Below are 18,337 nucleotides of genomic sequence, written 5' to 3'. Positions count from 1 at the left end.
TGCGTGGGATGTGACTCTCGTCCTAAGGAGCCTCACTCGTGCACCGTACGAGCCTTTACGAGAGTCGTCAGACAGGGATCTGACCCGCAAGACTGTCTTCTTGCTAGCCCTGGCATCGACGAAGAGAGTTGGCGAGCTTCACGGACTTTCCTTTGATGTTAAACACTCGAGGGGATGAGGATCAGTTACGCTCGATTTCGTCCCGGATTTCGTAGCGAAGACTCAGAACCCTTCGGTCCCTGACGCACGGTTCGAGTCCTTCACGATCCCCTCCCTAGAGGACTTTGTAGGTAATGAACCAGACGAGATGCTACTGTGTCCTGTTAGAGTGCTGCGGTGCTATCTGAAGAGAACTCGGCACCTCCGGCCTGAGTGTCGACAACTCTTCGTTAGCACTGGCTCGACCAAGAACACCATCTCTTTCTGGCTTCGTGAGACGATAAGGAGAGCGAACTCTGTTGCAGGAGACGACGACACTGGTATGCTTCGTCCGAGAGCTCACGAGGTCCGCAGCACCTCCTTCTACCTCTGGGATGTTGCACACAAGTCCTTGGACACTTTTTCCTTGGGTCCTGTGGTGGCTGCTCAACAAGTTGTGTAGCTTATCCAGCTCCTCTAACAGGCAGGTTGCATCTCGCCTATGTTGTACAGTTGTGATTGGGAGATTGAATGTGGAGTGACTGGCCTCTCTTCTTTCTCCCCATCCTGGCTCTCTTCCCACGGGCAGGGAGCGGACGTGCCGTTACAAGCTGGATCTGGCGATCGAGGCAGGTAAGCACATAACAGGAGCTCCCGTTCTATTTTCGTTCAGGTTAATAGAAGCAACCCCACTCCTTCCTCTTGCAAGGGGAGGAAGGAGACCATGACTATGAGACAAACCCAATGCTTGTATTTGCCTTATTGTCATCCGACGTTAAATTCTTCCTAGCCTACTTTGCATGAACTGATGTCTCCTCTTTCATGCAAAGGGACCCAGAAGTCTGACAACTGATCCTGAGTTTCTTACAACCCAATCTTTTGTCAGAGGCAGTTTTTCCCTTCCTCGCTCTCACGACCAGGAAGGGAAGACAAGGTGGTGAACTCCAGTCAGTTCAGAGAGACTTTATCAGATTCCTCCCTCCAATCAGTGAGTCTCCTAATGCCCACCTCATGCCACCCCTCAATCTGATACCTGGGCCGAAAGGCAAATTGGAATGTTTACATCCGGGCAGGCGGTACTCCCGCCTCCCGGACAGTAGTTAACTTCCTAACCACCTCGTTTGAAGTTCAATGGCCGTTTCCAGCCTATACGCCTGAAAGTAATCCCTAATGTAAAGGACCTCGGGTTTGTATAGTTAGGAAAAATACAGTTTACTTTAAAAATTGTTATACTTATTCAAAATTTCTTATATCAGTACACTGTATACAGGATTGCAATAAACTGAAAAGGTTATGTTGTGTGAAAAGGCATCCCTCTTTGGGGAGCTTTCTGTACAGGAGGTTACTGCTGTTAATAACCTTCCTGAACTAGTTCCCATTTTACAGTATTACCTTTTCTTGATGACTGATAGGGCTGTTCAGCAAAGTTTATTTGCCAAGTACAGTACACTGTAACAGTTATTTTACTGTATAGAGATCTGGTTTTAGAAGTCTGGTATTGTTTATATCTAAATTTTGTAAGACAGAAATTTATAAAAAAAATGTGTCATACTTTGTGAAAGCTACTTTAGGGCCTTGGCAAGTTGTAAAGGGATATTATGGACTACTTGCAATCCTAACAATGCATTATGTGCCCAACCTTATTTTTACTTTCCTTATATTAAGCAAGTGATTTTTTTTTTTTTTTTCAGAGAAAAACTGGCCGCCCAACATCTGATATTTGGAATCATTACAAAACTGAGAAAAGAAATGGAAAAAACTTTGTGATCTGCATTTACTGTACAACGCAGAAATATGGATATCCTAATGCCACCAAAATGAAAATTCACACTGTAAAATGCAATAAGTGTCCTGAAAATGTAAGAAAACAGTATAAAGAGGAATTAGCTCAAACAGTTGCAAAGTCAGAAGCAAGTAAATCTCTAGCTATAAAGCAAGTTCCTCCTGTGGAGTCTCAAAGGTATTCTTAAAATTTTTCTTGTGATTATGATTCATACAATTATTTTTTCCTTATATGAGTATTTTCCCATACAAAGAACAAACTATATAGTTTATTCATGCCATAACATAGAGTATTGTGTGTTGCCTTGGAGCTGAATTATTCACTAGACAAGATATATCTTGAGTCATTCTTGTAGATGAGTATCTTACCACAAGAATGAACCTTCCAGCCATCTCTGCCACATATCATTCTCTTCCTGGCTGTCCTGTAGGCAAGTATATCCTACAGTTAACCTTGCAACAATGGTATGTGCCATTAGCAAGACATCAGTTAAAACTACTCAAAGTCCACACTGCCATCGCCAGCCGTATGCCTAGCAGCAAAACTTGATGTCCCAGAACTAACACTGGGCATAGGTAAGGAGCCATGAACATACTGCATGTGTGGTGCACCAGTACACAATCTTAATGGACCAAGCTCAGTACAAGGCATGGGCTAAAAGTCATAACATGCTGCACAGGAGACTCATGTAGGCAATTGTTCACACAAACGCCATTATTCCAAGCAGGTTCTGAAGAGCCAAAGTTACCAGGAACCACATGAAGTGCTGATGTATCTCTCCAAACCTATGGGGAGAAATAGGAAGCATGAGAAGAGTTTAGAATCATCAGCCAAGAAGCCTTGGCAGAGGAGTACCACAGGTCAGGAGCAAAAGGAGGGAAGACAAGGAGGTAGGAGCATTTTTGCACTACTTTGCCTTCCTCCAACTTACACTATTTCTGAGGACAGTTTTACAGTAGGTATATGAAGCAACACTGGGGTTAAGGAATGCGGTGTAACTGCACTGTTTCACCAGCAGCAAGTATGTCAATCACTTTGACCAAATCTATTCTTAGGCAGCCTGGTAGTGGTACTATTTACAATAAAATGAAGTGTTCTGGCCTTCTCTGTTACCCAGCATCTCTGATTGATGGTTTCAGTTTGGTTACTTCCGCCAGTATTGCTAAGCTTTTTGTGTCCTTCCTCTGGGATGACACCAAGAATTGTATAGCTTGTGCTTATGTTGGGGTCTAACTAATGTATTGGATAAGGTTAGTTTATTCTTATGAGAATGGAAACCCTCTTCTTTTACATGGAAGTATTTCCTGTCACCCATAGGAGTCATTTGTTGAAAGTTTGACAAGGTTATTAATTAGTGGCAGGTAGGTGAGGGTTGACCACTCACCTGACTGTAAACTTCACTTATTCTTCAGCCACTTTGGCTTCAGTCAGACTCTTGGGAAGTGTTTTAGTTTGTTGCTCTCATAGAGCTGATATGGGCAAGTGTTTAGTTCTGGATGTGCCTTCTCCAGTGATACCCGTAAGGGGCTCTTTTGCCACTAAATAATTACCTTGCTAACAAACTTTCAACAACTGACTCCATTAGGTGATAGGAAATATTTCCATGTAAATGAAGTGGCTTTGCATTCTCATAGGAATAAACTAAACTTATTCAATGCTCTAGTTAGCTCCAACTTAAAGAGTAAGCTGTACAATTCTTTGTGCCATTTCAGAGGAAGGACATAAAGAGATTAGAAGCAGTGCTGGTAGCATCAGCCAAACTAATACCGTCAGTCAAAGATGATGGATAACAAAGAAAGCTAGAACACTTCATATTTGTTATGGATAGTACCCCTACCAACCTGTTCAAGAATAGATTAGATAAAAAAGTGATTGAGATACTCATGCAATTTATTAATTTTTTTAAGGATGTTTCTGCAGCAGGATCAGTAAGTCCTTGTACTAACATCTGTGGAACTCCTGTAACGCATCTTATTCTCACAATACTGTGTTGTACAGTGACATCATTTGAGTACTGTATATGTCTTAGGAAATCATTTTGACCAAAATTAAAGTGATTGCTACAATATTAAAATATCTATTAAATTGAAAAATGAGCACTCAGTTCACTTCTGTTTGTCACACTCTTTCTTTCATACATCTTCCAATATGAAACAAGAGGAAATAATCATAACTGTAAAATTCTGCACTGCATTCATTCAAATGCAGAAAGAATTCAGAGGTAAATGTAGGTAACATTTGCAGTGTTGTGAATACTGTAATTAACTCAAGGAAAAACACTTGCGTGTCTCTATATGTCTCATTCTGCTCCAGCCAAGGGAAGTCGCTGTCAATTAGCACACAACACTTAACCTCTCACACGCTGAACTCTCCTCGCGGAGCAGCGGTTATTAGTAGGTGTCCACTGGGACGTCCTTGGCTGTTATAGTGGAAGCACTTTCGTGCCCTCAAACAAAGGTGGAACCCACAAGAAAGTTCAGAAGAGGGATTTCTGTAACAGATTTGCTATACAGTATACAGTCATCCCCTGTATTCGTGGAGTTAGGGACCACAACCACCCACGAATACCGAAAATCTGAGATATCTTGTTACAGTACCCCCAAAATGCTTATTACTGCCAATTTTAATAGTTCACTGCATATTTTAATAGTTCAGACACCAAATATACCTTAAACTATCATCCTAAAACACTTAAATATCATTTCGAAGTCATCTTACAACATTACTCTTTAAAAACATATGGCATACAGCTACGTGTGAAAACTAATCAAGTTACCGCTAAGAGAGAGAGAGAGAGAGAGAGAGAGAGAGAGAGAGAGAGAGAGAGAGAGAGAGAGAGAGAGAGAGGAGAATACATATGCACAATAAAAATATTTAATACACTAGTGACAGTACATAGACAAAGGTAAATAAAGATTAATTCATAAAACTAGGTTTGGATGTCCTTTTGCAGTTGCACTTGTACCTCCTCATCAACTCGTCCAGGAGGAGATCCTTGGCGTCGGGAGACATCGGAGGGGGCTTAGAAATTGAAGGAACTGGGTGAATGAATGACGGAGCCATGACCGTAGTGGAAGTTCCTCTGGATCCTGTGACTGAAACCGTAGTTCCAGTCACTGAAGCAGTCGAGACAGGAGGTAATTTTGAAGCACAAAGGTGTGCGATCAAGCCCTGCACCAATGGCTCCCCAGGAAGACCAAGGGAGGGCCAGAGATTTCTATTTCCTGAAACATCTTGCCGACCTCTCCCAGACCTGCAAAAGACAGGTTAGTAGTGGCTGCCTCCCTTTGTGCAGGGGAAGGTTGCTCCCCCCCCCTGACCAAACGGAAGAAGCCCTCAAGCGATCGTGATCGGCCTCTGCTCTCCCCTGCGAACCACTCGTTGCTGAAGCAACAGGGGAATGCGGGGGAGTGACCTCTCCCCTAGAAGAGGTAACAGCAATGGGGAGTCGCATGGGAAGAGACAGGGAGCCGCCTAGTCTCCTCTAAGGACAGATGGGCAGCCCTCCTGGATTTCCTTTTTCCAGCAAACCACATCCACTGCTCCGGAGACCAGATGCGACAGTATCAGTTTGCGACATCTAGTGCAAATGGTGTGCAAGTCAACTTCAATGGATGAAGAGAAGCAATTGGAACGTCGCTTCTCTACACCAGGGCACAGACGGGGTAAAGGCTTAGATGATTCTTGGGTCTGCGTTGCAAGGACCAAGAGAACAAGAACAGATATACAAGTGTATCAGTATAACGAACAAAGCACAACACAGTGGAAAAACTATGATGAAGTGCAGAGAACAGCTGGCAAATATCGGGCAGAGGAAGACTATGAAATGCGTCTGCTCTGAATGAATGCTATAGGGCAAGTGGTTGCTTAACTTGGCGAAGGGTGGTGGTGACGGTACTCTTCACCTCTCTCACTGATAGTTCAACTACCAAACAATCTTGTTTTGTAGAATAGCCTACTCCAGCTCACACTGAAGGTAATTCCTATGTCAAGACCGATGGTTTGTATGTTAGGAAAAATAGAAATTACTTCCAAAATATGTCATGTTTGAAAATTAGTAAATCATTTTTTTATCATAAAAAATTTATTTAGCTACAAAAAGAAAATGACAATACAGTAATTAGTGAATATTGCTCTACGAAAAAATCCACAAATTAGCGAATTTTCCCGATATATTTGGAAATACATTCCACAGAAATGCCCATGAGTAACTGAAGCCATGAATGCTAAACTGCGATCCAGCAGGAGTTGACTGTATATTTATGTGAATACCTAAAATATTTATTTTTGTTTAAAAAATATAAGCCTCTTATTTTTTTAATTGATTTTTACAACAGGTTACCTGACTGAGGTTGCAAATAACATTTGTAACATAGGTGGGAGGTTGTGATAGGATACCTACTGAAGAGATTTAACTCGAAAGAATTTTCTTGCTTATGTCTAGTGAATGGTTCTACTCTTGGCTAACAAAGTCTGTAAGTCATTGTGGAGCATAAATGAGTAACTTGTGTATGAAGGATAAAATGATTTAGTTTTCTAGTTTCCTTTGGCCTTATTTAAGCCTCCACATTCATTAAAATATTTCAGGTGTAATAAATTCATGTATTCACAGTACAGGTAATTGTATCAGATTTTCCTGCAAGTATATTGTAAATCAAGAAGACCATAAAGGAATTACTTCTTGGAAACTCTTGTTTATGTATAGCTGAAATTACTTGAGACATGTACTGTATTCTTTCCACAGTGTATTACATGTCAGTTTTTGAAGGTCAGTGTTATAATATTTAATGCAGATTTAACATTTAACATTTAAATGTTATATTGCTTCCATTTCTACATTCTTTTTTTCATGATAAAATCAATGCATTATCATTACATTAATAATTTTCATAGATAAAACGATGCTGTATATAGTTTTCCTTAATAAAAAGTAATTATTGTACTGTATGTTCATACTTTAATATTCCTAACCTCTTTTGAACTATTGATCATCAGTCAAAGTCTGCTGGCTACAAAGATTGAAGTGCATATTATCAAAATACATCTTTACTTCAGGAGCGATAAATGGAAGATATAAACAGTCAAGAATATCCTAATAGCCCTTGAAGGAGCAGTTTTTTAATGTGCAAGATTTTTTTCACCTGAACAAATTTTCAACTTCAAGTAACCTTCTGAGAGTCTAATGATATCAAATGACATCATGCAAATTTCATTCTGTATGATTCTAACGATGTCAAAAGATGTCAATAGAAAATTAAAAGCAGAAATCAGTCATAAATATTCTAATGATGTCAAATGACATCATAATAGAAAATTAAAAGCAGAAATCAATCATAAATATTTAGATATAAGTTAGAATTGGCAAGACAGCTGGAGGGTGCTGGGGGAAAGCCTAAATCCATCTCCCCGAAAAGCAGGTGCTGACAAAAATATGCATATATAGCAATAAAATTTTGTAGACAAAATTCATCATTTTATCATGAAAATAAAATTACAACAAACAAGCCAACACTGATACTGTTGCTTACTTGATGGAGAGGCAATGAGGGAGTATAGTATCACGAGCTGGAATTGTGCTCTAAACTCATGCCATCGAAGCAAGAGTGCATGAAGCCAAGCATTCTTACAGGGAACACTGGAGCAAAGTCAGGAAAGTTAGGGATTGAAGTTCTGTGTCATGAATCTTTGTGGTGTCATTACATCGAGCAAAACCTCTTGTGACAGCAACCATCTTTCCCATAAGTGAATTGGGTCACCCTCTGGAAACAACTCTGTGAAAAAACCAAGTCCACTATAGGCAACAAACATGGTGGGTGGAGACATGAGAAATTAAGAAGTAACCACTCCATTCTACTAGGCAGTAAATTAGTATCTGTCAAAAGATTGAGAGAGAGAAAAAAATGATGAAGTAATTACCATTTAACAGCATGGAAACGTTTATAAGCCTCGGAAAAAAAAGTTATTCATCCAGCCTCTTCAGATGTTGAACAGATGTCAAAAAAACTCTTGAGGAGAAGGTATACCAAAGATGGTGATTGGAAAGTATAAACATCTGCATAGTATGAATTGGAAAAGTACTGTATTAAGAAAAGAAAACAAGAAAATTTTATAGTATACAGTATAAGGAAACATTTGTTACAGAATATATAGAAAACATTATAAGCATAGAGTAGGAAAACTGTTCACTAATAAAATAACCAAGAACACAACAAAATATACAAACCATCAATCAAAGTAAAAGTTGGTGTATCATATCTCTAATGAACACATTTGTAGAAAGTCACTTGGTACTGAATACAAACGTAAACATCATAAGAAAATTTATGAATAAATGTCAAAATAAAAATTGGAATGGTAATTAAAATCTATGCAAGATCATACCAAATATTCATTGAAAAGAGGCAGTATAGAATACACGATGCATATTGCATTCTTCACCACTAAGATTGGCAAACCATAAATGAAAATGTGTAAGTACAAAATACGCCACATGGTAAAAGTTCAGGTTAGTATATAAAACATAAAGGGTAAACCATCTTCAGCAAGAAATGCTGTCATATTGTCAATGACACTAAAGCATAAGGATAAAGAAAAATACCTAGGATAAGGATAAAAAATAAAACAGGAAATAAACATACTGTACACCTAGTGCTGGACACATACAGGTCAAACAAAATACACATGTGCAATATATATGATGGTCTGTGAAGAGGTTGTAGAACTGTAATGAAGGTAAGATAGTACATAAACAAGGTCTGCTACCTGTAACAAACTGCAACTACAACGCTTATTAATACTTAGGGTAAAGTGAAGTGATAAATCAGTGAACACTGGAGTAAATGGGAGAAATACTTATTTCTCCAGAATAAAGTATATTTAATTATTGATCAAAAGCTATGCAGATACTTACTTTATACCAATAACTCATCAACAAACTGGTACTTAACAGCTCTAACTTGGTATCAAAGTACCAAAAAATCCAACTGCATTGGAAATTTAATGACTACTGCAACCAAGGACTTTAGAAAACCATGAAAATATTTATGTTAAGTTCCTTGCTGAGTATCATCTTTAACATTGATAAGGGTACCAACTGGTGGAGAAGTCCCACATCCTGGGAGAAACACCCTTCACCATCGAAGGAAACTCCTTTAAAGAACAACAAAATTCTTTTATTCTCATGGCAAATGAAAAACAAAAGCAAAGAAAAGCATCAAATAGATTATTAAGAACTCCAAGTACAAAATCAAATTAGAGTATAAACTCGAGCTCTATGGTGACCTGCCAATAGCTCACTGTATATACACTAACTGAGGCTGGCTTCTGGCTACCAAAGGATCTTGGACAGCATTCACAGAGCCAATGTAAGGTGTGGGTTTTCACCTTTATTTACACAAAGTGATGCGTCTGAGATTTGGAGCCATAACATTGAGCTACAGTATGAGTAATGGGTCTAATGTGACAAAAATTAATTTTGTTTTTAAAAAACCATTTGATAAATATGTTTAATAGCCAATATTTTTTCCTTATATATCATGCTTATTTATAACTTTTCAAAATGTATATTAACTTTTAAATTTAAAATAACATTTACAAAGCATTTTGATTACTATTATCTGGAATGTTCCATTCCACATTATCATTATAAGAGGATTCTCCAACTGAATTACAGTCTTGGTTGTCATATGTAATGTTCTGAAAAAAATAGTGTGGGTTAGATGGTTTTGATGGCTTAATTCCAGCATCAATAAGTTCTCTCCTAATTGTACGGGCACTGATGTCAATGTTGAATTCAGCAAGGAGACTCCTCAGCTTCTCAGATGAAGCATTAGGATTAGCTTTTGCTAACACAAGAAGCTTTGCCCGTTCTTCATCACTTAGTTTCCTCCATTTCTTTGGATGGGCTCTCTTCATGGCTGGAAATGGTTCCTGAAAGTAAAGTAGGACTGATGAGTTATATTCTAAAGCTCCTAAAACTGCAGTATAAAATATTTACTCAAAAGTTTCTCAATGTCCGCTAAACTGTACTACTTGGCCAAACTCCCATCCCTGAAGTTAAGAAAACCCCTAATTATATGTCTTCTGGTACATACACATAAATAACATCAATTATTACTTTTATTCCTTGAAGTGCCTTGAATATCTTAAATGCCAGCCTTCAAGATGACTTTTCAGGTGCAAAGATATATATTCCAAAAGACCTCCTGTTCCAAACATATCTATAAAAAGGTACAGTATGCCCAATGCAGTCAGCTAACTGGTTGCTTCACCTATCTATCAAAAAGTACAGTATGCCCAATGCAGTCAGCTGGCTGGTTGCTTCACCTAGTCTGATTTAGTGGAATCCATTTTGGCATTCACATCAGTAGTTTTGTTTTACCCATTTCTACAATTATTTACTCTACTGTGGTCACATGATCTGTAGAATGTGAATGACTTCAATTCCTCAGGGTCTAAGTAAATGTAGCTTATTAGCAACCACAGAATTCCACTCAGTTGGCAATGCTATCTTTCCACAAGATCCCTTGTGGTTCCCCTAGTTGCAGCTTAGACTTGAGCTCCTTTCTTAATGCCATATGCACCTTTCTTGGGACAGCTTGTTTTTGCAATGCATTTTTCTCTAATTTGGTGATACAGTAGTATAGCCCAATTTCATCTCTAGCTCAAATTGTCTTCTGGTGCCAACTGCATTTGTCATGCCCAATTAAGTGGTCATTATGAAGGTGGAGAGTACCATAAAGATTCATGAAGTGGTATTACACTACCTGAACAGATGATCTGGAGTAAAGAAATTGGCAGGTGTATCATGAAATTTAACATTTTAATAATACTGGAGTCCAACAGCGACCAAGCCTGAGCCATAAGCTATTTACAACAGTGAAGGAGAGATCACTAAGGAATGCATAAATATTTTTTAAAAAACGAAACTAATTTTCTTTATACAAATCCATGATATTAACTTGCCCTTCCACAAATTCCCAGACACCATAATCCACAACAGAAGAAAAAAAGAAAGAAAAGCCCTCCATCAACATTATGCAGGAGCTATTCCTGCCCTGATAGATAAGTACACGCAAGCAAGGTCCCTCTGGGTTACTGGTAATGGTAACAAAATTAAACTTGGTGTACAGGCTCATCATGTTCAGAAAGAGCCAAAAAGTCAGGAGGGGCCATATGTAGTAGGTGTGTATAAAAGAATTATAAGTTAAAAAATTATAAATTTTTATTTAAACAACCAGACTCCTGAAAGAGTGGAAATGATCATTAGGTAAACTGCCTCTTCCCCCCCATACATGACTGGTACTTTATTTTAAATTTAGTAAAGAAATATTTTTACATTAATAAAAATTACCGGGTAAGTAAAATACAATGTGCATACATAACAGTGTGGACAATGAATGTTCAACATTGTTGGAGATGGTGCTGGAGAGAGGGCAAGGTAGAAGTGGGTGAAAAAGGGGGAAAGTAGAAAAAGCTTATAAATGCGAAGCTCAATATAACTACATAATGACCAATCCATAATGATTACGTTCCACAAATGCCAAAAGCTAGATGCATTTTACTTATGTAATATATAAAACCCTCATTATCATATGAACCAAAGAAATCATATACACATGACATTAACACTAAGCCTTCTCTTCTGTATATTTGACTCAGATCTTCATACATTCATATACTCATTATAAACATCTTCGTGAATATAACACTGCTAGGAAAACTGAATAAAGCATATACTGTACTGTAATTATATATCATTTTATTAAAAGAACATATCTTTTCTGTAGTGATATATCAGACATTATTTATAAAATATTGTACATTTTTTGTAGAATGACAATGGTTTATATATAAAATATTACTGAAATTTCTAATTTTGGAGCCATTTGCCTTAGTTACATCTAACACATCTTGTGGCTTACACTGGCACTGTTAGCATTAGTTACATTTTCTTCATTGTAGAGGCTAATCAATATGGAAAATATAAATCTAGTCCTCACTTGATGAATAGACAGAGTTGAACTAGATTCCAAAGATAAACAGACCCTACTCTTAAGTCAAGAAAAACAGAAGCACAAGTGGTTTTAAAGCATGTCTATAGTGGAAAGTAAACAGTAATCAGACCAAATATCCAGAGGATTTCTGATGTTCTCTGAGTGTATTTGGAGACCTTGGGTTGAGAAATGTTACAAAGAATGCCTTATTTCAGCCCTAAAGAACTGTGGCCATAAAAGTTTAACATACAGTACTATTGGTGACTTTGTAGCTTACTTAAGTGTTTTTTACCTCAAGGGCCAATGAAACTGGTAAACAAAACATCATTTACTAGATCAGGCAAAAAAAGTGGGAAGGAGAGAAATGTGAGGCACATAACTGTGGAAGCTGCAAACTTACCTCTTCAGGGATGGAAAGCCAAAGAGGCAACTTTTAGAGGACCAGGATAATGTTAAACACTGCTAATAATCTGGTATCAAATACTGCAAAAGAGTACAATTAGAAATTATTGACTACTGAAGAGAAGAGAGAAAACTGAAAAATTTACTACACCTTTCACAGTTACAAAAAATCTATTTTGCAAGGAAACAAGACTGGGGCACAGTAATTCATTATTTAAATTCAGCTATCAGCATAACTTAAAGCCACTTAAAAACTGAAAATACTTATACAGAATTCTTTACCTATTACACTCCAGCAGTTTAACCAAACCACGGAATCATGTTGAGCTTCCCATATGGCTGCCCAAAGAGATTTTCTTAAAAGATGGGTGAAGTTGAACACCTTAGTGGAAAGTGCGCGATACTATCCTACTGAGTCTAAAGCTAATATTTCTTGGGCGGAGGATCCTCCTCTTAGGGGAAACTCAACACAAGATGTGGAATAAGCAAGGTTACATTAGCCTCTTGTAATCTGATAAATAAAATCAATCAATGTATTAAATTATCAATTATCAATAAATGGAAGCTGTCATCAAGAGTATTTCTTAAGACTGTTATTTCAATCCAACCACAAAGCACTATGTGAAAGGTAGTTACAAAATAAAAAGATCAACTATGCTAAAATTATTTACATTTGTTTTAAATACTAATTGCTTCTAATGCTATTATATTTGTAATGTATAAAGCTGTACAACTTTTTTTCTGGTATACAATGTTAAAAATACAAATTTAGTCAAGTTGATGTCACTGATAGAGAACAATAAAGTTCAATGTTCTATTTTCCTTTAGTACATCAATTATTTATAAATACAGTAAGGTAGTGAGTATGGAGAATGTGCGCATATTTTATGTAAATAATCACTGGTGAAATCTTACACCTTGTACAAAAATATTCTTAGAAGAATCTAAATAATTTACTAATGAGTATATAACAATTTATAAGGAATTGTAATATAAAAATATAATATAGAAAAAAGTCCTCAAAAAGAAGGGTACATTTTGTATGAATGAATAATATAATGAAATGTATTTCTTTGCAAAATACAGAAAAATTGCACTTTACATCCCAAGGGACTCTCAAGGGCATTATAAAATGGCTCGGCTACAAAGTGTGACTGCACCCTCCAATCTTCCTCAATAAGTATGGGAGTTATTGGCCAGACAATAGTTTAAGTATAACCCTCCTGAGCCCTATTATGTTACCAATCCATATTACTCAAGAAGTGTATAAATTTTTACTGGTATAACAAAGAATTACCTTTGGGATTCCAGAAATAATTGATCTTGTTTAAATGCTAAACAATATGCTACAAAATATGATGTATGATGTACAGTACTCAATTACCATACATATGTAGACTACAGTACTTCAAATAAGCTCTTTAAATGATATACTTTAGCTTTGAGAAGCAAGAACAAATCATGCCAGGTAATACTAAGAAGCTTCACAATTTTAGTAAGCATCTGTATGCTTCAAGAATACTAAACATGCCTACTTTGAAATGTAAGGAAGCTGATACTAAAATGTACTAGTCAGTATTACCCTCTACTTCTGACAACACACCCAGAAGTAAACAAATACCCATGATTTCTTTTGCTGACAGAAGAAATGCATTTGTCGTCCTTCCTTCAGTTCCAAGTACCATATCACTAGCAAATTTTGAAGCCAAGTTGTTAGCTCATGTCTACTGCTGTGGATCACTTTGTCCTTCAAAACATTATGTTAGTGCTTCGAACAATATCTTAAAAAAAATTCAGTCTAGAACATCTAAGAAATGGAATGCAGATGATGTTTCATAACAGATTATTAATTTATTTTTATAATTTGTAACACCACTGTCATCTTGTGATGTGTGAAAAACACTTTGGTCTTCATTGTTATCAGGTAAACATTTACACTGATCAGCATCCACCTGAATATCCAAGATTAATTAATACTTGCCTGCAGTATCACATTCAGCATATTTTGTGATTAACATGATCATTTAAAAAATTTTCAAAATTTCAAAATAAATTAGTATAAATGCTGTACAACACTGGCATACAACTATTTCTACCTGTGGGATTATTCACTGTCTTTGTTTGTGATCCACTGTTGGCAGCTAGCATCACTAGCTAAAACTATCAAGTTAACGAATGAATTATAACCCTTCTGTTTCCAACTATATTCCCTGGTAAAATGGGCAACAACAACTTTCTAAAACTATGGTTTGTAAAACTGAATAAGAAATTATACTATAAATATTTCTTTTACTTCATTCACGAGACTCCCTGATCTCTAGCTGAAGTCTTGCAACATTGTTCTCTGCACTGTTGGGTAACTGCAACGCTGCCATCCTGGCTGCCTTTTTGGCCTCACAGCGTCTGTGCAGCAGACTTTCATTGTGTCTTATAAGTGATAACTTTTTGAAATTTCCATTTCCAGATATAAAATGACTTTTATCATCTTCTCGGCAATACTGTCTGCACGTAGTGCAGGTCATCACTCTTTGTTCTTCATGGTAAACGACCCAGGGGAATTCATCTTTCCAGCCTTCTACAAATTTTCTTGTGCGTTTAGTAGCATCATATATACGGTGACGCTCCAGCTGTTGAAATGAAGTTCTTGGGATGAACTGTGGCATCTGAAAGTTAAGAATGATATTCTTCTAAAAATCTGGCAAATGAATGTTGTGCCTGTAATGCTTCTTAATAAGCACCGTATCTTAAAACAATTCAGTATATGTATTAGGAATATAACTATGCTATCAGAGTTAATGCAAACTCACTGCTAAAAATGTTACTTACAATAGTATATGTTATATATACTTTCACTTTAACGCACATACAACTCACTATCTTTACTAGAACTGTAAACGGACCCAAGAATTTCATTAGATCAATAACAATGAACTATTTGTACAATTTTCCATACACTAGCATTTCAAATAATACTTAATTTTAGCTCATGAATTAATTAGAGGTAGAACTGCTGAAAGATTTATATCCTGAATTAACATTCTTAACTCTCATGATAGATACAGCTATTAAGATACATTAAATCTTATCTAATAAATGGAAAATGCTGAAGCTTCAGACACAACTTCCTTCTCAGATTTGTTTCCCAAACTTGATATTTATTGCTGGATGAAAAATTGGAGTTACACAAACTACGTTTAACTGTTATTGTTGTTCTGCATTTTCATACATATAAAATATTTTTAATTCTACACAGTAAATGCTTTCTAATTTTGCCAATTGCTCTGGTAGGCTGGTAGGAACAATACACCTTAAAGCAACTTCTGGTGGTACACCATTTTCCAGTTTACAGGCCTCTGAATATATGGCACCTATTCTCAAATGGAATGTGTGGTCTTCATGTAAAGTTTCTTGTAAACAAAGACAGGTAGCCTCTTATATCGTTGTTTAGTGCCTTCAATACAGCATGTTGCAATGTAGTATCATATGCCTCTTGAAGACAAAAAATGTAGGAACATTTTTCAGTTTGTACACAAAACTCTTCAAATAAGGTTTTTCACATAAATAAATACACACACATATATATATATATATATATATATATATATATATATATATATATATATATATATATATATATATATATATATATATATATATATATATAATATATATATATATATATATATATATATATAATATATATATATATATATATAATATATATATATATATATAATATATATATACAGTAAACCCCCATTCACCTCATGGTTCATGGACTCACGAATTCAGGGGTTTAGCCATCATTCATTCGCCCATTCATTAAAGGTATTTTTCAGAGAAATATTCACTAATTACTGTATTTTCATATAATTTTCATGAATAAATGCACTTTTTGTGATAAAACTATTAAAATACTCAGGTATAAGCATTTTTTACAGGGTTTTTCTTGGTTTAAGCTATCAAAATGGGCAGTTCTAAGTGTTTTTAGAGGGTTTTAAGCATTCATGATTTGACCTATTCGCGGGGTGTGTGGGACGATCCCCATAAATACAGGGGGTTCACTATATATATATATATATATATATATATATATATATATATATATATATATATATATATATATATATATATATATATATATATATATATATATATATATATATATATATATATATATATATATATATATATATATATATATATATATATATATATATATATATATATATATATATATATATATATATATATATATATATATATATATATATATATATATATATATATATATATATATATATATATATATATATATATATATATATAATATATATATATATAACATAGATCTAATATATCATTAATGGTTTTAATGTTTCTGTTACTTATACTGTATTCTTACTTTATCAAAATTACAACATCCATTTTTATTATTTACATCATTAATGGTTTGTATGTTTCTGTTATTTATGCTGTATTCTTACTTTATCAAAATTACTTATATATATACATATATATACACATACACACACACACACACACACTTACATTTTTATTATTTACTATATATATAGTATAATATATATATATATATATATATATATATATATATAATATATATATATATATATATATATATATATATATATATATATATATATATATATATATATATATATATATATATATATATATATATATATATATATATATATATATATATATATATATATATATATATATATATATATATATATATATATATATATATATATATATATATATATATATATATATATATATATATAAATATATAATTATGTAAAATATAATAAAGTACAAAGAATAATAATATAAGGTGCAACTGGTCACCTAACATTTCCAAATGAATTTGAACAATCTGAATAAAAACCAACACCAGTCAATGTGGTTTAAAAAAGTACAAAAATACAGTTTACAAATAAAACATTCACCCCTAAAATTTTTTATTGACATATGGTAACAAATACAGTTATACTAATATCTTTACGTCAAAACTTTGGCAACTGATCACTTTTACAGCTCTACGTTGGCTCTGATGATTATGCCTCCCGTCGTTTTACCCTCTGGATGAGGGTGATGGCAGTGTTTCCTAGCTTTGACCACTTCATATCCAACCACTACACAACGTCCTGGGCAACTTCTATCTGAGCAGCGCCAGTAGCCTCGAAGTTCACGGCTACGTTCTTGGGTGTATGAGAAGCCATTAATATGCAGTTTCATTCCTCTCTGGGACTTCGTAAATGTTGGACGATAATCAACTGGTGCGTCTTGAGGGATCTGTCATCATCAACAAAGACATAAATAAGGTTTTACACTTGCAGCAACATAATTATGATCTAACCTTGTTCCCATTTGTGCATAATTAATATTTTTGTACAGCGTACATGGCATTAACAGAAAATGACTAATTGGTGTAAACAGGGCAAAGAAAGAAATATGTGTCATTTTCTCTTTATCTCTTATTATGTACAAAGATGAGAACTTAGCAATACACAAGTACTATACATGTCACATGAAGGAATCCTAAACAAAATGAGCAACATAGCAATATAATGCAGGATATACTCAGAATTTAATCATAATTCGGATAAAATTTCTTCAGGCAATGCTATGAAACATCAATACACAAGATAAAAATTTGAGTACTGTAGCAAGTATCCTGCACCAAGAAAACAGATGTACTGTTTGCAGTGGCAGTAAATGTTAAAAATTACATAACAGTCCACAAAATTAAAAAAGAATATCAGAAGACAGAAGATGCAAAAAGCAAAGTACACATTTGGTGGGCGAGAACATTTCAATATTGCCCAGGTGGTAGGAAAAAACTGGGGGTAACCAACTGAATACAACAAAAAATTAGCAGAAACGTATTAAGTTAAACTAGGCCTAGCCTTACTCTATCTTTACCCAACAAACTGGTGTTGCAATAGGTACATGAGTAGTGCCATCTTAGTGGGGTAGCCTCTTCACTGAA

The 18,337-nt window shown here is 35.2% G+C and overlaps 2 protein-coding genes across 14 annotated transcripts in view; one reads left to right on the top strand and one right to left on the bottom strand.

Annotated features, from left to right (window-relative positions):
• The window catches only part of LOC136845888 (protein bric-a-brac 1-like), a 31,074-nt gene extending 24,206 nt beyond the window's left edge, over nt 1-6,868 (top strand). For 4 of the 10 annotated variants that reach the window (XM_067116329.1, XM_067116334.1, XM_067116333.1 and 1 more), the window contains 2 exons: nt 1,830-2,098; nt 6,259-6,868. In XM_067116329.1, the coding sequence (XP_066972430.1) occupies nt 1,830-2,098; nt 6,259-6,271 (282 nt within the window). In that variant the 3' untranslated portion in view covers nt 6,272-6,868. Of the gene's footprint in view, nt 1-1,829; nt 4,222-4,874 lie in introns of those variants that run through there. The other 6 variants (XM_067116327.1, XM_067116332.1, XM_067116331.1 and 3 more) reach the window with 3 other exon arrangements.
• Nucleotides 6,869-9,412: 2,544 nt separating this feature from the next.
• The window catches only part of LOC136845891 (longitudinals lacking protein, isoforms H/M/V-like), a 30,494-nt gene continuing 21,569 nt past the window's right edge, over nt 9,413-18,337 (bottom strand). For 2 of the 4 annotated variants that reach the window (XM_067116336.1, XM_067116337.1), the window contains exon 5: nt 11,660-14,981. In XM_067116336.1, the coding sequence (XP_066972437.1) occupies nt 14,613-14,981 (369 nt within the window). In that variant the 3' untranslated portion in view covers nt 11,660-14,612. Of the gene's footprint in view, nt 9,851-11,659; nt 14,982-17,289; nt 17,641-18,337 lie in introns of those variants that run through there. The other 2 variants (XM_067116338.1, XM_067116339.1) reach the window with 2 other exon arrangements.

Source organism: Macrobrachium rosenbergii, chromosome 14 (genome assembly GCF_040412425.1).
Source record: "Macrobrachium rosenbergii isolate ZJJX-2024 chromosome 14, ASM4041242v1, whole genome shotgun sequence".
NCBI lineage: Eukaryota > Metazoa > Arthropoda > Malacostraca > Decapoda > Palaemonidae > Macrobrachium > Macrobrachium rosenbergii.
Note: the sequence above shows the minus strand (reverse complement) of the source record. Positions and strands in the feature narration are given on the sequence as shown.